Genomic DNA, 21932 nt, shown 5'->3' with positions numbered 1-21932 from the left:
TAAAGTCTAAAATAAAAATAGGCTTTAAAAGGTGATTCTACACTTCTCAGATAGAGTAGTTCTACTTCTAACCTTTTATCGAGACAACAGACAACATATTGGGCCAATAAAGCAGAACGCAAGAAATTCGATCACTTCTGTCAGCTTCTTTTTGAAGGGTTTAACTGGTGATGATTGTGCTACTGTGAAAAAGACATAAAATTAATTTCACCAACAAACAACCCATCCATATCCATCAAACTATGTTTATTGTTTTGAAATACTATTTTTTAGCTTAATATTAAAACCACGCTTGTACTGAACAGATTTTGATGAAACTTTACAGTTGCAGTATTATCGTTTATAACTTCTATTTACATAAAGGCTATAATTTATGACAATATTGACAAACTGATTTTCACGTGGGTGAAGCCGCGGGCAAAAGCTAGTTCATAAATCATAATTAAAAGTTTTTGTCTTGTGCCGTCCATAAAGTCCCTATCATAAACAAATAACTATGTTAACGCTGCGTAAAACGGAACGTATCGAAACTGCGTGACAGACAAAGCGCGGCTCCAAGTGTGTGGTCGTGTAGTATTTTCCGAAATCGTACACATTTAGTAACTTTTTTGTGTTTTTGGAGTTAGCTGTTCTGTTGTTAATTTCTACTCGTACAATTTTATTATATTATTAATCTAATTAGGTACTATTTTATTTTGAATAGATTAAATATTTAAAATCTGTCCATTAATTTAGACATTATTATTATTTACAACATAAGCACTTAGGCGATTTTATTGGTTTTTTACAAATACATCCCTCGCTATACATCCTCGCACATCTCTAGTGGAAACGCAGCCTAATACGGGTCTCGAGCGCGTGTTTTGCTCTACACAATCAATAAAAACATCTCAACATTCAACAAAATCGTCTACAAAAAATGGTGACAGTCTTGTTCTTGTTTATTGTGTAGGACAAAACACGTGCTGGAGACTTGGCACACTTGGTAGATACATTATGGCATTTAAAAAATTACAATGAATAAATAATTTTAGTTAAATAAAACTGAAATAAAATTTTAATTCAAAGAATCAATTATTACAAAACTGCTCAATTTTTAGGGGTTGATAAATCCGAAATTTGAGAAGTTCTCCGTATCAATCGAGCCACATTTCGCATGCACATTTTTATTTAATGAATTTACTGTAGGTACTAAAATATTTTTTGAGTAAGTAACTTATTAGAAAAACAGCTGTTTTGATTAGAAAGCGAAGAGTAGCAAAATGCAAAATTGATTTTTTGTATGTTTTAAAATGAAACCGAGTACAAATTAAAAACTAATCCTGGCAACATTACGTCACAGTGCCACAGCCCAGCCAAAATGGACGACGATCGGTACGTAATAAATTCCTCCGTTATTTGTACTAGTTCCTTAATATCTGTGATTTCACTGTAATTGTTATTGTTTACATCGTTCAAGTAAAGTGTTAACTATTAGAATTTTTATTTTGTAGTGATGATGAAAGTCATGAAAACATCAAAAAGAGTGGTGTTTGGAAGCATTTTGAGATCGCAAATGACAGGGACCGAACTGCTACATGCAATATTTGTTTCAAGCTGTTGTCCTATCGGACTAGCATCACCAATTTGAAGAAACATCTCGCAAGGAAGCACGGTGATGATGAAGATATGCTTTCAAAGATCTCTGATGATGAAGGGGAGACCATTGAGGAGCTGGAGACATATCTAGAGGACGCCGGGTAAGTTTTTTTTTTTTTGTAATCATAACCTCTAAAATGAATTTGGCGGGATTTTTTTGTTCTACATAAAATTAATTGAAAAAGTTTCTGTGTAACAGTAGGTAGTTAATTTGCACAGTAATTTACAATACCTAGGTACTAGCATTTGCCAATTTTGATTTCATGAATTTAGATGTCCTAACCATACAGGTCTAAAAAGTTTGTATTAAAAGTACCTAATTCAGTTAATTCCTTGACGTTCATTTAATTTTTTTACATTTCTAAATAAATTATATTTTAGAACTTAAACACCCCACAGATTACAGAATATTTGTCGGCTAATAATTGGGCAGTTGATCAATAGTCAATATTATGCATATTACACCAATTAGTTATCGGCCAAATTATTGCTCAGAAAAATTTTAAGCGAACCTAACTATCGTTACAAATTCTGTATTCTGCAAGGGCTTTTAGGTACACTTATGTCTCTTTGAAAACTTTCATCGTTACAATTGTGTATGCAGGCTGGCTGTATCACTCTTGGTGTCAGACATAAAGCATTACTGATTAAGATGCCTTGACAATTCTAAGTCCAAATATAGTAAGAAAACTTATGTTTTTAGTGAGGAAGATGTCCCAATCGATAAAAGAAAGATACTCCGGAACGGGGCGTGGGAGTACTTTGAAATAATTGACGAGGAACAACGGCTAGCGGTGTGCATTTTATGTAAAGAACAGTTCTCGTATCGGACCACATCGTCGAACCTGGCCAAACATCTTAAGAGACGGCATTACGCGGATATAGAGAACACCGAGTTCTTTAACGTCACAAATAACGAAGATGACGACAATGACTTGAGGTAAATAAAAAATTGTTCGTAAAAAATTAAAATTCAACCGTTAAAATAAATCCTGATACAAATCCATTCTCATCCAACAGCGTAAATATAACCGGTGGTCACAGGACAAGCGCTGCTTGGGACTACTTTACGATCAAAGATCCAGTCCGTCGTATAGCCACTTGCAAGCTGTGCGAGTGTGTGTGCTCCTACCTGAGCTCCGTCTCGAATCTGATGAAGCATGTGAGAAGGAAACACGGTGTTGCAAGCGAGCGTGACGAAGAGTTTGTCGTTGGAGATGACTCTGAGACAGAAGGCATCAAGTGAGTCCGTTAAAATAAAATAAAAGTTATTGCTTTAAATTACACAAATTACCATAAAAAAGTTATTACAGGTAAAATAATTGGACAGATTTTATTACCAGAGTGATAACAGCTATTAAGTTTAAAATTAATAATTACCGTAATTTTTCTATTATGTAAATAATAAATAAATATCCTTGGACATTTTACACGGCGCCTCTAGTCTTAAACTAAGCAAAAGCATAAACTATAGGTACTTACTAGACAATGTTTTTAAATTTATTTTTGTAAATACATACTTATTAGATAGAAAACACCCAGACCAATACAAACAAATATTTTCATGCACACAATTTGTACTGTGCGGGAATCGAACCCGCAACCTCTCGACGTAATAGTCCGTTACAAACCACTACACTAAACGGCCGACTAAAAATTTAATCTAATGTAGATTTAAGTTTCTACCTTTTATATCTTTGTTTTGTTGAAAATTGATTAATTGTTTTTATAGCTACGATAGCCGAACGGTGAAGGGGTTGGAGTGGCCGACTCGAGATCCGAGGAACGCGGGTTCGAATCCCACCGCTCGACTATTGTGGTGAGCCCACTCGTAACACAAGCTTATTTAGCTTAACACGAGGGGCTAACGGGACTATTAGTAATTTGTGCAATACAAATTGCTAATAATCTTTGTTTTTATTTTAAATAACATTTTGGTGATTGGGACACAAAAAGGGAATAATATAATACTGCTTCAATAGCAATCGTCGTAACAATTCTTTAGTTATTTACATGCATGTCTTAAAATTTCACTGTAAAACAAATTGCAAATTAATGAATACATACTAACAAATAGATTTTATCATAACTTTAATCTAGTCATCTAAAGTCAGGTTGCCGAGAAGATAGAATTTGGGGTCATTATACGAAATTCTATCTGCTCGGCGACCGGACGTTAGCTCCAAAGTAATTAAGGTTCCGGACAATGATTAAAAATAATTTTAGACATTTTTATTACGTAATACTTCTACTTAACCATAGAAAACGCCCAGACCAGACCAATGTTGTGCGATTTTCGAACTCGCCACCACATAACAGAAAAAACAAATAATTTAAGTTAATATTTAGTGGGGTATGTGACATACCACTAAATATTAACTTAAATGATTGTTGATGTACCACATGGTGACAAGTTTTGACATACCGTATCTCAAAACTTGTCACCATGTGGTGCTAAGGCTGTAGGACTATTCCCACCTCTCGTTTCCACCACTGCAACTCTTGTGTAGCCAGGATCTATAGCTTGACCGCCGCTACTAACCAGCGAAGGTCAAGTTTGTCCCGGGGGAAAGTTACTGTCATTGGACGGAAGGTGCAAACGCTCTGAAAAAGGCCTTCAAATTAATAAAGAATTTAACTTTATTTTTTTGGTTCTTTTGGGACATCTTCGTCAATACGTCTTATGGAACAGTTACAGTTATGCTTATTAAATGTCATGCTTATTAGCATGCTTAAAACAAGCGTGCTCGAACAACTTGAAATGAGCATACTCAATATTTAAGTCCGGTCGCCGAGCAGATAGAATTTCGTACAATGACCCCAAGTTACCCATCCTTATCGCTCGCGCGTAATTATGTTGCTGTCGCGCTCGCACTTACTGCGGCCACCCGTCGCACAGTGTCATTGTACGAAATTCTATCTACTCGGCGACCGGACTTTAGCAATGTTTTGATACAGCTATTGAGTAGCAATGAGGGTTTTCGCGATTGAAAAATCCGCCAGATGGCAATAGGTAGACGGGAGGTCCAAATGCTGCATGATTGGTGGATTTTGACATATCTGTCAATGTCATGTCAAAAATAACCAATCATGCAGTATTTGGACCTCGCGTCTACGTATTGCTATCTGGCGGATTTTTCAATCGCGAAAACCCTCATTGCTTAATAGTAGTATGCTCTCGTGCTAGTAATGAGCATGTGCAATTGTACCATATGTCAATACCATTTATTCAATATCATTGAATTGTCAAGACATCTTCAAACGTGTTGAAAACCAGAGATTAAATATAAAATCATATCTGACACCAAGGTTGTGATCGACACGCCAGCAATAGAAATCAATCATCCTACAGATCTGAAACAGATACCAAAAAAGGGTCAGAGATATACAAAAAACCTTACGAAAGGTCCAAAAGTAGCGCCGTGTGGGAGCACTTCACTGTAAAAGACAATGTCAAAAAAATAGCTACATGCAAGGTGTGTGACCACACGTTATCTTACTTAAGTACGACGAGCAACCTCAAGAAACATTGGAGCAACAAGCATTGCGTCCAGAAAGAGAGAGTCACGCGTGTTGTTGATGATGATGAAACGGATTGTGAGAAGTGAGTCACTTACATACAGTTCGCGAGGCGTAAGCTGAGCTTTACATTTGAGTGACCCAATGTTTGTATAGAAATATTTAACACAAAAACTAATTATTAAGAATTAAACTCGTAGTCGTACCTGTAGAAGAGTTGAAGTGTGCTCGGTGGACTTGCACCTCAGATCGATTGCCAAAAAGCTGTATAGATCGTATCATCCACGAAGACGCGCCCCACCATTCTTCCGCCAATGTTTGAGTGTTATCGGTAACCGAATAAATAAATAAACACGTTAAATTATCCATAATAAGTGCACACGCACACTACAATAATGACGCTCGGATTGCTCGGATCATCAAACTCACCGCACCCCGCGCTTCCCTCGACCAAAAATTGGTGGGGCGCGTCTTCGTGGATGAAACGATCTATAATATAAAATAAACTGTCACATCTACACTATCCATGTGCACATACAAATGCAAAGTTGAGCTTAGGCTTCGCGACCTGTAGGTACTTAGTTTTAGTCTATAGTCTGGTCTGCGAGCACGTAGAATTTTGTCCAATGACCCCAAGCTACCCATCCTTATCGCTCGCGCGTAATTATGTTGCTGTCGCGCTCGCACACTAACTGCGAGCGCCCGTCACACAGTCGCGACAGCAAGCGACAAGGATGGGTAGCTTGGGGTTATTGGACAAAATTCTAAGTGCTCGCAGACTGGGCTTTACACGGCATTTGATGTAACTTCAGCGTTGTGCCATATTCAATTTATACATAGTTATAAACTTGCTTATTATAAGTTTAGTAAATTAAATCTTGTGCCTTAGACTTTTAAGATAACAGAACAATAATCCAACAGCTGGGTAACGGACACAGAAAACGTAATACCAAATGACAGAAGGAGGCGCAACTCAAGTGTCGCATGGAGACACTTCACAATTCAAGACTCAGACAAATGCATAGCGAAGTGCAATCTGTGTGCCAAGTCTTTGTCGTACTTGACCACCAGAACTAACCTGGTGAGACATTTTAGAAACAAACATGGCGGCCAGAAAAAGAAAGACACTCATAATGATGATGAGACGGAATGTGAGAAGTGAGTGGTTTTAGCCTCTGACGTGACCACAGCGCGATGTAGGCGCGTGATTTGACAGTGGTCTAAAGACCGGTCTGTGTGCACGTAGAATTTTGTCCAATGACCCCAAGCTACCCATCCTTATCGCTCGCGCGTAATTATGTTGCTGTTGCGCTCGCGCACTCTCTGCGGGCGCCCGTCGCACAGTCGCGACAGCAATATAATTACGCGCGAGCGATAAGGATGGGTAGCTTGGGGTCATTGGACCAAATTCTACGTGCTCACAGACCAGACTGTAGCTAAGGCCCGATTTCTACCAAAGCGGAGTTGTGTTTGAATTAGGGCCCCAATTGCACTAATTTGTAATGTCTCCAATTCATTCGCACTTATCTCCAGTTGCGCTCCGTTTCCGTTTAATCTTCAGGATTTGTCAAATAGCTGATTTTCGTTCGTCGTCCAGTCGCGTTGCAGCTGAAAATTTTTGCGCAATCGAGGTCCAGTTTTCCGAACCAAAGCTGAGTTGAGTGGTTGAGCGGAGGAAATAATGAAATCTGATTGGTTATTCAAACTTCGATTTGGTAGAAACCGGGCCTATGTCACATGATTATAGAGACAACAGACAAAGCTTCTTAAAAGCGCTTTTTAAAAGCCTATTTGCAGAAAATAGATGATTTATAATAAAACGTTTGTTTTTATTTGTACAGAGAACAATAGTGTCTAGACAAACCTAAAAAGGATTTAGGACGCTATTTGGATCAAATATGTAATTGCTCAATAATGAATAATAAATAAATAAATAAATAAAATTTAAATGCGACAACTAAATCTTCAACCACACCAACGCGTGTAGATCCCTATTGGCCGGTGCGATCATAAGCCAATGATCGCGCCGGCGATGGCGTTCTGCACGCGTTGTTGTGATTGAAGCATAACATCGCGTTGACATTGCGCTGCTGTCACGCCAGCTGTGTAACAGAGTCTTAAGACAAGACTTGTAAGATAAAAGAAAAATCTCTTCCAACAGTTCGGGAACTGAAACGCAAAACGTTACACACCCAAAGGACAGAAGCAAAATAGGTGCTGTATGGGAGCACTTCACTATCACAGACCCTGTCAAAAAAATTGCGAAATGCAACGTGTGTCACAATTCTTTTTCGTACTATAGTACGACGGCTAACTTGATGAATCACTTCAGACGTTTTCATGGCGTCCAGAAAGGGAAGGAAGATGATAGCAGCAGTTCCGAAAATGAAACAGAAAACGTAACACACTTAAATGACAGAAAGAAAACTAGACGCAGGAAAAATTTAGTATGGGAACATTTCACCATCGAAAACCCTGTCAAAAAAATTGCAAAGTGCAACGTGTGTCACAATTCTTTCTCGTACTTTACTACGACTGCTAACTTGATGAACCATACGATAGTAGCGCATGGCGTCCAGAAAGGGAAGGAAGATGATAGCAGTTCAGAAAATGAAACAGAAAACGTTACGCCAACAAATGACAGAAGGAAAAAAGGTGCTGTATGGGAGCACTTCACTATCATAGACCCTGTCAAAAAAATTGCAAAGTGCAACGTGTGTCACAAGTCTTTTTCGTACTTTAGTACGACGGCTAACTTGATGAATCACTTGAGACGCATTCATGGCGTCCAGAAAGGGAAGGAAGATGATAGCAGTTCAGAAAATGAAACAGAAAACGTTACACACTCAAAGGACAGAAGCAAAATAGGTGCTGTATGGGAGCACTTCACTATCACAGACCCTGTCAAAAAAATTGCGAAATGCAACGTGTGTCACAATTCTTTTTCGTACTATAGTACGACGGCTAACTTGATGAATCACTTCAGACGTTTTCATGGCGTCCAGAAAGGGAAGGAAGATGATAGCAGCAGTTCCGAAAATGAAACAGAAAACGTAACACACTTAAATGACAGAAAGAAAACTAGACGCAGGAAAAATTTAGTATGGGAACATTTCACCATCGAAAACCCTGTCAAAAAAATTGCAAAGTGCAACGTGTGTCACAATTCTTTCTCGTACTTTACTACGACTGCTAACTTGATGAACCATACGATAGTAGCGCATGGCGTCCAGAAAGGGAAGGAAGATGATAGCAGTTCAGAAAATGAAACAGAAAACGTTACCGACCCAAAGGACAGAAGGAAAAAAGGTGTTGTATGGGAGCACTTCACTATCACAGACCCTGTTAAAAAAATTGCGAAGTGCAACGTGTGTCACAAGTCTTTCTCGTACTTTAGTACTACGGCTAACTTGATGAATCACTTGAGACGCATTCATGGCGTCCAGAAAGAAAAGGATGATGATAGCAGCAGTTCGGAAAATGAAACAGAAAACGTTACGCACTCAAAGGACAGAAGCAAAATAGGTGCTGTATGGGAGCACTTTACTATCGAAAACCCTGTCAAAAAAATTGCAAAGTGCAACGTGTGTCACAATTCTTTTTCGTACTTTAGTACGACGGCTAACTTGATGAATCACTTCAGACGTTTCCATGGCGTCCAGAAAGAGAAGGAAGATGATAGCAGTTCCGAAAATGAAACAGAAAACGTTACACACTCAAAGGACAGAAGGAAAAAAGGTGCTGTATGGGAGCACTTCACTATCGAAAACCCTGTCAAAAAAATTGCAAAGTGCAACGTGTGTCACAATTCTTTCTCGTACTTTACTACGACGGCTAACCTGATGAACCATACGATAAGAGCGCATGGCGTCCAGAAAGAGAAGCAAGATGGTACAAATGACGATATGGAATCCGAGAAGTGAGTCATAATAATAATAATAAATATCCTTGGACATTTTACACTGCGCCGCTAGCCCCAAACTAAGCAAAGCTTGTATTATCGGTACTAGACAATGGATATAAACATACTTAAATACTTTTTTTTGTAAATATATACATATTATTATACATAGAAAACACCCAGACCAATTTTTTCCCGGCCGGGAATCGAACCCGGGACCTCTCGGCATAGTAGTCCGTTCTGAACCACTACACCAAACAGCCGACAACAACGGCAACGGCGACTTTGCATTTGTGTGTGTGATTACCAAAAGTAGAGTGAGAGAAAAAACTTACAAAAATCGCAAAAATGTTTGTATGGAAAAAATTAACACAAAAACTAAATACAAAGAGTTAAACACGTCACGCTGCTACTAGGGCAAGAGGTGAAGTGTGACTGAAGCGCGGCGGTCTTGCGCCCCAGACCGATACCTAAAAAGCGGTAATATAAACTGTCACACCTCCACTATCCATGTGTGTCTCGCACAAATGCAAAGCTCAGTTTAGGCTAGAACTGTACTTGATTTTAGTCTTAAAATCCGGTCGCCGAGCAGATAGAATTTCGTACAATGACCCCAAGCTACCCATCCTTATCGCTATTTGCTGTCGCACTCGCACACTCACTGCGGCCGCCCGCCGCATAGTCGCGATAGCAATATAATTACGCGCGAGCGAAAAGGGTGGGTAACTGGGTAGCTCGGGGTCATTGTACGAAATTCTATCTGCTCGGCGACCAGATTTTACTCAGCATCTTTGTAACTCCAGCGCGATGTTGTGCCATATTAAACTGTTTAACATTGCATTAATAAGTTTAGTAAACTAAATATTGTTCTTGTAAGATAAAAAAAATAATCCAACAGCTCAGGAACGGTAACAGAAAACGTAAAAGACGGAAGGAGACGCAAGACAAGTATCGCATGGAAATACTTCACAGTTCAAGACTCTGACAGATGCATAGCGAAGTGTAAGCAGTGTGACAAATCAGTTTCCTATTTCAGTAGTGTCTCGAATCTTATGAAACATATCGACAATAAGCACCACGGGAAAAAGAGGAAACTTAGTTCTGAGGCTCAAGGCAAGAAGTGAGTTGGTTCTTTAGTTACAAAGTGTCAGTCACCTATATTTACAAACATTACTATAAGGCAGAGTAAATACAAATGAGTAGGTCATCTTCATAGAAACGCCCGAGCGCGGTTTGTATGTGAGCGCGCCAATACGTATGCGGCGCGAACGCACACACTGACAAAATTTAGCGTTGATTAGCGGTGAGTTGCCCCGAAATATAAATAAAATAAAAGTAAAATAAATTTTGTCAGTGTGTGCGTGCGCGCCGCATACACGTATTGGCGCGCGCTCACATACAAACCGCGCTCGGTGCGTTTCTATGAAGATGACCTACTCATTTGTATTTACTCTGTATAAAGTCTCACAGTGCGCGTGGAAGTACAGGGTGACATTTGAACCAATCACAGAGCTCTATTCAACGCTGTGAACGATTTTCTGCTTAACTTAAGCAAGCATCGTTTGTGAATACGGGTGAGTGACTGTGAGGCGACTTGAGTGCGATGTTACGTCTCTTAGGACCTATAATAATCTAAAACTCGCGCGGGTTAAGTTGCGATTAGTTTCATAGGTCATGAGTCAACCATCGCCACCCTGTATAATTAAATCCTGAAATAAAATTAAGAAACGATCAGATAGAGAGAGCTTCTTTGTGGCTTCTTCAAACTATACGGCTGGTTATAGTGTCACGCGGACCGTCACTGCGGATCGCTCCGCACAGCCGATCTGTATGAACTGCTAGGGAGCGAGCGGTTTCTCTGGACAGCATTACTCTAAAACGCTTCCTAGAATTTCAAACAGATTGGCCGTGCGGAGCGGTTCCGCACCGGAAGGTCCGCGTGACACTTAAACCAGCCTACGTGACGTTGCATTCACGTCGCGCCACTGTCACGCTGACTGTAAGCTTTACCGGTGCTTTGGTTACACAAAGTAGTACAATCGGCTTCAAATAGTTAGTGACACCCAAAGTAACCAACAAACACGTCTTTGTTACAATGAGGGTTTTCGCGAATGAAAGATCCGCTAGATGGCGGGACGTGGATGTGGGGTCTGACTGCTGCGTGATTGGTGGATTTTGACATATATCTGTCAATCTCATGTCAAAAATAACCAATCATGCAGCATTTGGACCTCGCGTCTACGTATTGCCATCTGGCGGATTTTTCATTCGCGTAAACCCTCATTGAAATAAGGTTGTGTTGTCAAATTTTTGGCCACTCTGGGTGTCACGGACTATTTGACGCTGACTGAACAGTCGACATCCTATCAGACAATACAATTTCTTCAGATGTTAAAGTTGATGTGATCCTTCATACAGGGTGGAAACGTTAAGTGATCTCACTCGATTATTTCTAAACTATACAAGATATCGAAAAACTGATTACTGATTCTGAAAGTGCTTCACAAGATCTTTCAAACGGTACCAATAATAGGTTACAGAATAAACTGGATCTATCCGAAAATTCAATGTTTATAGCTTCCATACATTTAGTACAGCCACAGTCATAGCACTCATGTCTTGTTAATATTATAGCAAGTAAAGCCTAAAACCAATGTTTTCAACGAATAGTTTTAAATAAGAATGCAATTTACGAGTTCATTTAAAGTGTTTATTATTTAATAAAAAAAATTAATACTTCTATTATTGTTTGACTGGCATACATTTAGTATGGAGGCTGAAAACATTAAATTTTCGGATAGATCCAGTTAATTCTGTAACCTAATATTGGTACCGTTGTATAGAGCTTGTGAAGCACTTTCAGGATTAGTAACCAGTTTTTCGATATCTTGTATAGTTTAGAAATAATCGAATGAGATCACTTATCATTTCTACCCTGTATAGTCCGGTCGCCGAACATGCAAAATTTCGTCCAATGACCCCAAGCTACCCATCCTTATCGCTCGCGCGTAATTATATTTCTGTTGCGCTCGCACACTCACTGTTGCCGCCCGTCGCACAGTCGCGACAGCAATATAATTACGCGCGGGCGACAAGGATAGGTAGCTTGGGGTCATTGGACGGAATTCTACGTGCTCGGCGACCAGACTTTAAAAATAATGCCTTTCTACAGCTCGGAAACGGAAACTCGTAAAAAAATACGCACTGAAAAGCGCAAAAGCATTGCATGGAAATATTTCACTATTAAAGACCATGCAAGTAAAATAGCCACATGCACGCTGTGTGGGAAATCAATGTCTTACTCTAGTGTATCGAACTTGATGAAGCACGTGCAAAATGTGCATAGGAAACACAATATCAGCGATGGTCGAAAGAATGACAACGATGACTCCGAGAATAATGCCGAGTGAGTCTTGTGTTATTATAGCCACAGTACACATGCTACTTTTGGCATCGGCAAGCCGCTTTAAGGCTCGGCACAAATGGGCCACCGACCACAGCCACCGGTGGCCAGCGACGGCGACTTAATTAACACAGTTTTTGTTAGTGGCGAGTCGCGGACACTACTATAGCGAGTGGCCGCCACCGGACACACGTGTGCAGCGCGTCTATACAAATATATTAAAAAGTGTGTTTAGTCGCCGTCGCTGGCCACCGGTGGCTGTGGTTGGTGGCCCATTTGCGACATTTTTCACACTAAGCGACATGCGACAGCGACAGTTCGGCGACTTAAACGCGACGACAGGCTGCGGTTGACAATATAGTACTAGCGACCCGCCCCGGCTTCGCACGGGTGCTAAGTATACATTTATAAACCTTCCTCTTGAATCACTTTGTCTATTAAAAACCACATCAAAATCTGTTGCGTAGTTTTAAAGATCTAAGCATACAATGACATAGAGACAGCGGAAAGAGACTTTGTTTTATACTATGTAGTGATATTGATTTTGTTCCAAGCTTAGCACACTTGGGGTCATAGGCATAGGCGTCTGGTCGCTGAACTATCGAAGTCGCGTGTCGCCTATTGTGCGCCTACACTTAGCTGAATGTAGTCACAACATTCCCCGCACACTTAAAAACGCGAAACAGCTTGACGCAGCGACAGTCGCTAAAACGCGCGATTTCCATATCCCGTCCGAACGGATGCAGTCGTGAAATTGCGATGTTTCATCGTTACAGTCGCGATATCGCCGATGCTGAAAGAAGCATGTTGTGGGCCTTAATTCCCAATTTTTGTAAAATCCAAAGCTAAAGTCCGGTCGCCGAGCACGTAGAATTTCGTCCAATGACCCCAAGCTACCCACCCTTATCGCTCGCGCGTAATTATATTGCTGTCGCGCTCGTACACTCACTGCAGCCGCCCGTCGCACAGTCGCGACAGCTTGGGGTCATTGGACGAAATTCTACGTGCTCGGCGACCAGACTAGATGGAAATTCGAAACTATTATGGAAACATTCATAAATGAACAACATTTTTTGCGATTCAGAACATAATTTTCTAGAGAATGTTAGCTTTGTAAATGGAAATGTTCCAATAATATAAAGCTATGACGGTCTCCAACTAGCCTAGGGCTAAGATACCGGTTGTGATAACATCTTATCGGTGATTTTAGACGACAAATATATGGGCTTATCGCGTAAAATTGACAAATCACGATAAAAGCTTATCGCGGCGCGTATCCTAGGCCTACTGGTTCAGTGGTTTGCGTACTGGATAACTATGCAAGAGGTCGCGGGCTCGATTCCCGCATAGTACAAACATTTGTGTGCATGAAAATAACTGTTTGAAATTGGGCGTTGTCTATGTAATTATAATGTACGTATTTAAAAAAGTATATCTGTTTAAATTTGTCTTTGGTCTGGGCGTTTTCTATGTATAAAAAAGTTTTAAAGTCAGTTTTCTGACCTATAGTACAAGCTTTGCTTAGTTTAGGACTAGATGGCGCAGTGTAAGATGTTCAAGATGTCCCTAGTGTCCCCCCTACTATGTCCCTAGCAACCTTCTAGTATCCCTGCAGTGTTCCTCCAGTGTCCCCTCCAGTAGTTTCTCCCTAGTGTCCCTCCAGTGTCCTCCCAGTAGTTTCCCTAATGTCCCTTCAGCGTCACCCCAGTTGTCTATACCTAGAGACTCTCCAGTGTCCCTACTAAAGTACGGCCAACGAGAAGCGATACAAAAGGTCGATTCGACTCCTTCCAGTTTCTCCCCAGTTGTTTCTCCCTGGAGTCCCTTCAGTTTTCCCCTAGTATATCCCTAGTGTCCCCCAGTTATCTCTCCCTAATATCCCTCCAGTATGTCCCTAGTATCCCTCCAGCACCCTCTAGTTTCCTTCCATTATCCCCCCAGCGACCAATAATACATTTTCCAGAAACGAAAGTAACAAGCGGTCTCCAATATGGCTGTACTTCAAATGCATAGACAAAGTGGCCAAGATATCTGTCTGTCTCATCTGTAAACGGCAGCTGTCTCACCTGACTTCTATTACTAATTTAAAAAAGCATTTGTACAGGAAGCACCCGGGGGTCAAGCTGAAGGATATGCACGATGTAAGTATTGAACGTTTCTTTCTAGTTTTATCCACTAATTATACAGGGTGTCCCAAAAACAATGGATAACCCAGTAACCATCGATAGGCCTCGACAGTCGCGAAAACGCGCGATTTCCATATCGCGTCCGAACGGATGCAGTCGTGAAGTCGCGATGTTTCATCGTTACAGTCGCGATATCGTCGATGCTGAAAGTATCATGTTATGGGCCATTGTTCCCAATCTTTATAAAGGCCAAAGCTAAAGTCCGGTCTGTCAGCACGTAGAATTTTGTCCAATGACCCCAAGCTACCCATCCTTATCGCTCGCGCGTAATTACACACTCACTGCGGCCGCCCGTCGCACAGTCGCGACAGCTTGGGGTCATTGGACGAAATTCTACGTGCTCGGCGACCAGACTAGATGTAAATTCGAAACTAATACCACAGCTAATACATTCACGAGTGAACAAATTTTTGCGATTTTGAACAGAATTTTCTAGAGAATATAAATGTTTGTAAATTGAAATGTTCCAATATTTTAAAGCTACTTTGACGGTCTGTTAGCTTAGTGGTTGCCGTACTTTAATACTATGCAAGAGGTCGCGGGCTCGATTCCCGCATAGTACAAACATTTGTGTGCATGAAAATATCTGTATGAAATTGGGCGTTGTCTATGTATAATGTACGAATAAAAAAAAAAAGTATATAAATCTTTGAATATTTGGTCTGGGCGTTTTCTATGTATAAAAAACCTTTTTAAGTCAGTTTTCTGACCCATAGTACAAGCTTTGCTTAGTTTAGGACTAGATGGCGCAGTGTAAGATGGTCAAGATGTTCCTCCAGTGTCCCCTTACCCTACTATGTCCCTAGCGTCCCTCTAGTATCCCTGCAGTGTTCCCCCTACTATGTCCCTNTCGTGCCCATTACCTTAAAAACTTCCTTGGTTAATTGAGATTCTAAAAAGGTATCACAATCCTATGTATTCAGTATTATTTTTATCTTATGGCTACTTGAATAGCAACTAGTATGAAAAATGCAAAAATGAGTTTTTCTCGTAATAGTTAAACTAGGACTGCATAGTGGCATTAAATACGAATGGATAATTTTGAGCGTAGGAATTTAAATAAAGCAACATTTTATCATCATCATTTCAGCCATAGGACGTCCACTGCTGAACATAGGCCTGTACCCTAATGATTTTCATAATGACCGCTTGGTAGCGGCCTGCATACAGCACCTTCCTGCTTATCTTTATGAGGTCGTCGGTCCACTTTGTAGGTGGACGTCCTACGACGCGCTCTCCGGTACGTAGCCTCCACTTGAACCCTGCTGCCTCAGTTCTGCGAACTACTGTGCCTTGCCCTTTGCCACTTCAGCTTGCTGATCCGTCGGGGTATGTCAGCGACTTTAGTTCGTTTACAGGTCTCCTAATTTCTGATACGGTTTCGTAAAGAAAACCGAGCATAGCCCCTTCCATAGCACGCTGTGCAAAAAATCCACGTTTCCGAGCCGTGTATCATCACGTGTATCTGTCTATAGGCACATTTATAAGGTGTAAAACAAAAATTAAGTTATCACAAAAACGCAGAACGGACGGCCAATGGAGCAACAGGGTTCAACGGAGGCTACGTACCGGAAAGCGCATCGTAGGACGTCCACCTACAAAGTGGACCGACGACCTCATAAAGGTAAGCAGAAAGGTGCTGGATGCAGGCCGCTACCAAGCGGTCATTATGAAAATCATTGGGGTACAGGCCTATGTTCAGCAGTGGACGTCCTATGGCTGAAATGATGATGATAATGATGATAAAATGTTGCTTTATTAAAATTCCTGCGCTAAAAATTATCCATTTGCATTTAATACCACTATGCAGTCCTAGTTTAACTATTACGAGAAAAACTCATTTTTGCAGTTTTCATACTAGTTGCTATTCAAGTAGCCATAAGATAAAAATTATACTGAATACATAAGCTTGTGATACCTTTTCAGAATCTCAATTAACCAAGGAAGTTTTTAAGGTAATGGGCACGATGGTCTTCATACATTTTTTTTACACGATGGCTGATCAAAAGTGCGAGACAATGAATTAATTTTTCCTTCTTCTCTGCAATTTCTTAAAATTTTCATACTTTTAAACTAGTTTGTTGAACTTTAATCTTTTCTTTTGATAGCCCAACTATCCCTTGTGATAAGGAAAAAAACTAGATTGCAAAGTATCCTCATTTGTAGAAATGGCATGAGAAAAAGTAATCGCAGGTGGCAATTTTCTAAAAATGCACAAAAACTTAAAAATCTTGAAGCACGTAGAATAGTTACCCATCCTTATCGCTCGCGCGTAATTATATTGCTGTCGTGCTCACACACTCACCGCGGCCGGGATAGGATAGGATGGGTAGGTTGGGGTCATTGGACGAAATTCTACGTGCTCGGCGACCGGACTTTACCCTTGCAGTGGTTCTTGACTATTCAGAGGTGTAATTTATTTATAGTCCACTTTGATCACCCAGGTCATGTTATACATGGGTGTTTAAAAGACACCAAACTGTCGCTTGAAGTCCACTTTTATCACCTGGGAAACCAAAGCCAGGTGATCAAAGTGGAATAGAATAGGCCAAAATGCTAAGCTGCCTATTGGCGCAGTGGCTCAGTCATCATCATCTCAGCCACAGGACGTCCACTGCTGAACATAGGCCTCCCCCAATGCTTTCCATGTTGCCCGGTTGGTAGCGGCCTGCGTCCAGCGCTTTCCTGCTACCTTTATGATGTCGTCGGCCCACCTTGTGGGTGGACGTCCCACGCTGCGTTTTCCAATACGCGGCCTCCACTCCAGAACCTTGCTGCCCCATCGGCCGTCAGTTCTGCGGCCGTCAGTGGCTCAGTATTTTTTTCATTCTTGTTGTGTTGTTCTTCTTATATGCATACTGTGTCAATAAAGTCGGCCGTTTGGAGTAGTGGTTCAGAACGGACTATTATGCCGGGATGTCCCGTTCGATTCCCGGCCGGGCAGAAATTGAAATGATGAATTTAAATTTCTATGACGAGTCTGGTTGTTACAAAAAAAAAGTATTTAAGTATGTTTATATCCGTTGTCTAGTACCCATAGTACAAGCTTTGCTTAGTTTTGGACTAGAGGCACAGTGTAAAATGTCCAAGGATATTAAATTTATTTACGTCCCAAAACGCCACAATGTCGGTCCGCCTCCAGGATCGGGATTCGAAACCTATCCAGTTGCAGCGAGGGGTAAGACAGGGAGACGTCATATCTCCAAAACTGTTTACCAACGCCCTGGAAGATGTCTTCAAGCTTCTGGACTGGAACGGATTTGGCATAAATATCAACGGCGAGTACATCACCCACCTTCGATTCGCGGACGATATCGTAGTCATGGCTGAGACCTTGGAGGATCTAGGCACAATGCTCGATGGCCTCAGTAGAGCCTCTCAACAAGTGGGCCTCAGAATGAACATGGACAAGACAAAAATCATGTCTAATGTCCGTGTTGCACCCACTCCTCTGAAGGTTGGAGACTCTACACTCCCTATTATGTACCTCCAGTATTTTCCCCTACTACGTCCCTAGTGTCCCTGTATTCCTCTAGTCCCTCCAGTATCCCTATAGTATCTCCCTTGTGTCCCTCCAATGTCCTTTCAGTATCCCCCTAGTGTCCCCTCAGTTATCTCTGTTTCTAGTGACCCCCAGTAGTCTCTCCCTAGAGGCCCTTCAGTGTCCTCCTACTATGTACCTAGTGTCCCTCTAATATCTCCCAAGAATCCTTCCAGTATCCCCCCAGCGACCAATAATACATTTTCCAGAAACGAAAGTAACAAGCGGTCTCCAATATGGCTGTACTTCAAATGCATAGACAAAGTGGCCAAGATATCTGTCTGTCTCATCTGCAAACGGCAGCTGTCTCACCTGACTTCTATAACTAATTTAAAAAAGCATTTGTACAGGAAGCACCCGGGGGTCAAGCTGAAGGATATGCACGATGTAAGTATTGAACGTTTCTTTCTAGTTTTACCCACTAATTATATTATTAAAGTCCGGTCGCTGAGCACGTAGAATTTCGTCCAATGACCCCAAGTGTCTTACCTCTCAGTGTCTTGAGGCAACTTAAAAAAGTACATTCTGTGTTTTTATTATTATTTAGGCAGTTAAATACTGCACAGTATTTAGTACACCATTTTCTTTATTTTTTTCCATCATACACAAGAATACGCGTGCGTGAGTCAATGTTCGCTCGTATGTGAGGCCTTGTCGAATAGTACTCTCGTAGGGGGCAATCGTGCGTGTTTTGTTTTCGATGTAAACTCGCGGAGATGAACAGGCCTGGTACTACTATGTATTTACAAAAAAAAAGTGTTTAAGTATGTTTATATCCGTTTCCGTTGTCTAGTACCCATAGTACAAGCTTTGCTTAGTTTGGGACTAGAGGCGCAGTGTAAAATGTCCAAGGATATTAAATTTATTTATTTATTCTATTCATATTGTTCTAGGGCAAGAAAATGCTCATAGCAAGCGACGGTCAGCTCTACGAAATTGAAGACGAGACCAAAGTGGAGACGTTGGAAATCGATGATGATAATAATGATGATGATGATCATCAGGTAATAATTACGATGAAATTATGTTTTAACTCGAAAACTATCAAAAATCGCGGAACATATAAAATATGAGGGTGATTTGGATAACCCTAGTGATGCTCTACCTTATAGTGGGCTTCGGCTTGAAGTTGACACTACTTTTTGGGACACCCTGTATACCCTATAGCAGTGGGGGCCAACCGGTCGATCGCTACTTTTAGTCCATTCGATCGTGTCAAGGCACAAAATGAAAAAATACTACACGATTGTGGTGTACTAAACCATGCTGTTTAATTTAAGATTTCAAGAAGTATGTAAGTGGTAGATCCCCAGGGTTTCGTTAGTAAGGGGGCGTCCATAAATTACGTGAGACAATTATGGCTATTTTTCAACCCCCCCGCCCCCCTTGGTGAGATTTTGCCTGACCCCCTCCCCCACCCCCTAATCTCACGTGATATTTTAAAAAAATCCGAAATTTAATAGTTTTGGAGTAATTTTACTTCATCTAAAGTCAATTATGCAATTATCCAAAGCAATTATGCTTGCTTCTGAAATGTATTCCCCCGCCCCCCTTGGTGAGATTTGGTGAGATTTTGCCTGACCCCCTCCCCCACCCCCTAATCTCACGTGATATTTTAAAAAAATCCGAAATTTAATAGTTTTGGAGTAATTTTACTTCATCTAAAGTCAATTATGCAATTATCCAAAGCAATTATGCTTGCTTCTGAAATGTATTTTGTTAACGACGGACAACTACGGAACCCTACACTGTGCGTGGCACGACACGCACTTGGCCAATTTTTTTACTTAAGATTTAAACCCAGTTTTCTGGCAAACTCTATTTCTCTATTTGTTGCGGAAAAAATTACGTGATATTTCCTGAGACCCCCCCTCTCCCCCACGTGAGATTTAGTGAGGTTTTTGTTGACCCCCTCCCCCCCCTAAGTCTCACATAATTTATGGACGCCCCCTAAACAGTAGATCTTATGTCTAATCAAGTTGGCCACCCCTGCCCTAAAGCCTTCCTCAATAAATGGGCTATCCAACACAAAAATATTTTTTGAAATATGTTCGGTGTCCAGTACTTTCTGAGATTAGCGTGTTAAACCAAACGAACTCTTCAGCTTTATAATCTTGGTCCGGTCACTGAGTAGATAGAATTTCGTCCGATGACCCCAAGCTACCCATAATTACGCGCGAGTGATAAGGATGGCTAGCTTGGGGTCATTGGACGAAATTCTAACTGCTCGGCGACCGGATTTGAGATATAGATTTTAAGATAATCCTATTTTAAGATATATATTAAGATAAGCCTTTAATTAAGACAGCACTTAGTTTTAAGCACTATTAGTTATAGTAATTTCATGTATGCGTGTTTGTCTTGTTGGTTGTCCTAATAAATAAAATAAAAAATAAAATAAAATTTTTTTCAGAGCGAAGAACCTATTGAACTAAACGCGATATACCTAGACGACTACGAAGGCACCGTCATAGAACCTAACCGGAAACGGAAACCGTCCACTTCGAAACGGAAACGGTTGATAGCTGAAAACAATGATAGCTCAGAAGGCGAGCTCACGTACCAGAAGCAATACAGCAAGAAAACCAGCGATAGCTTAGACCAATTTGGGAAATACCTCGTGTCGTTATTACGACAACTACCCAAAGAATTGTCGAACCAACTCCAAGCTGATTTCGTGAAGCAAGTGATGACGTCACAGCTGACGTACCAATCGCAGAACGTTGTCGTTGCGCCGAGCAACGGTTATTCTATAACGATAACAGAAGCGGTACCGAAAGGAAATAACGATGCGTATATTTCTACGGAGGGAAACGATGTTAGCCAAAGTCAATAAATGTAACAAGGTTTAACCATTAACCACCTACCGGAGTCTCTCAGACTCCGCTGAATTTGTTTCTTGTCGTCACTAGTCGCATGCGCTAGAAGAGATTTAGGCTTTATATGACTTTCATAGATTATGATGTACTCTTTATTTTTAAATAAAACACTAAATATTACATTTTTAACTTAATTTACCTTTTGACAACTTCATAGTCTTAAGAAGAAAGAGGAGCCTGAGAGACTCCAAGTAAGTGGTTAAGGTTTAACATGTTGAAAATTTTTCATTTATTTTCGACTTTATTGTAAGTGAATAAGGTTGAAATTATGGTGGCTATTATACGCCAGTGATAACGCCATAAAGCGTTTGGTTTTTACAATTTTCTGCGCAATAAAGTGAATATTTTTAATAATAATTATGTTTTTGATTTATTTTAAAATAATGCTATCAGTAAACGAAAATCCAAGTAATTATAATTGGATTTGATTTCATAAAAAAAAAAAACACCGATAGCAATGATATTTATTGGGAACTTATACTTAGTAGTTGAATGATTAGTATAAAGTCCGGTCGCCGAGCAGATAGAATTTCGTGCAATGACCCCAAGCTACCCATTCTTTTTGCTCGCGTGTAATTATTTGTATTGATGTCGCGACTGGCGGGCGGCCGCGCAGTGAGTGTGGTCACTGTACGTAATTCTATCTGCTCGGCGACCGGACTTTACGTTTCAATATTATAAAATTATTTGTGAGTTTTGTGATGGATGATGTTTCCAAAACTGCTAGATGGATTTTGATGAAACTTCGTGATTAATCTAATGGAGATGCAAACAGTTGCCTATGGACCTGGCTTTAGTTCAGGCTAGCCAAAAATGACCTTAAGCTATAATTACTGATGGTACCGTTATAATTTTATTAGCACAG

The 21932-nt window shown here is 40.6% G+C and overlaps 2 protein-coding genes across 6 annotated transcripts in view; both read left to right on the top strand.

Annotated features, from left to right (window-relative positions):
• LOC114364680 (uncharacterized) overlaps window positions 1-21932 on the top strand; it is a 56913-nt gene that overhangs the window by 31622 nt on the left and 3359 nt on the right. The window lies entirely within an intron of this gene.
• On the top strand, window positions 1293-21927 carry LOC114364679 (uncharacterized). Of its 5 annotated transcripts, none has more exons than XM_028320910.1 (8): window positions 1293-1374; window positions 1494-1739; window positions 4991-5242; window positions 9957-10178; window positions 12231-12464; window positions 18539-18575; window positions 19082-19192; window positions 20602-21927. In XM_028320910.1, the coding sequence occupies exons 1-8, from the start codon at window positions 1361-1363 to the stop codon at window positions 21022-21024; spliced, it is 1539 nt and encodes a 512-aa protein (XP_028176711.1). In that variant the 5' UTR covers window positions 1293-1360; the 3' UTR covers window positions 21025-21927. The 5 variants fall into 5 exon arrangements, with proteins under 5 accessions (XP_028176711.1, XP_028176713.1, XP_028176716.1 ...); XM_028320912.1 differs by lacking the exon at window positions 18539-18575 and adding an exon at window positions 14566-14602; XM_028320913.1 differs by lacking the exons at window positions 4991-5242; window positions 9957-10178; window positions 12231-12464 and adding exons at window positions 2342-2578; window positions 2659-2880 and having other exon boundaries at window positions 1294-1374.

This window comes from Ostrinia furnacalis, unplaced genomic scaffold (genome assembly GCF_004193835.3).
Source record: "Ostrinia furnacalis isolate ACB-3 unplaced genomic scaffold, ASM419383v2 OfSCF7462, whole genome shotgun sequence".
NCBI lineage: Eukaryota > Metazoa > Arthropoda > Insecta > Lepidoptera > Crambidae > Ostrinia > Ostrinia furnacalis.
The sequence above is the reverse complement of the archived record's forward strand: the minus strand, read 5'-3'. Positions and strand labels throughout refer to the sequence as shown.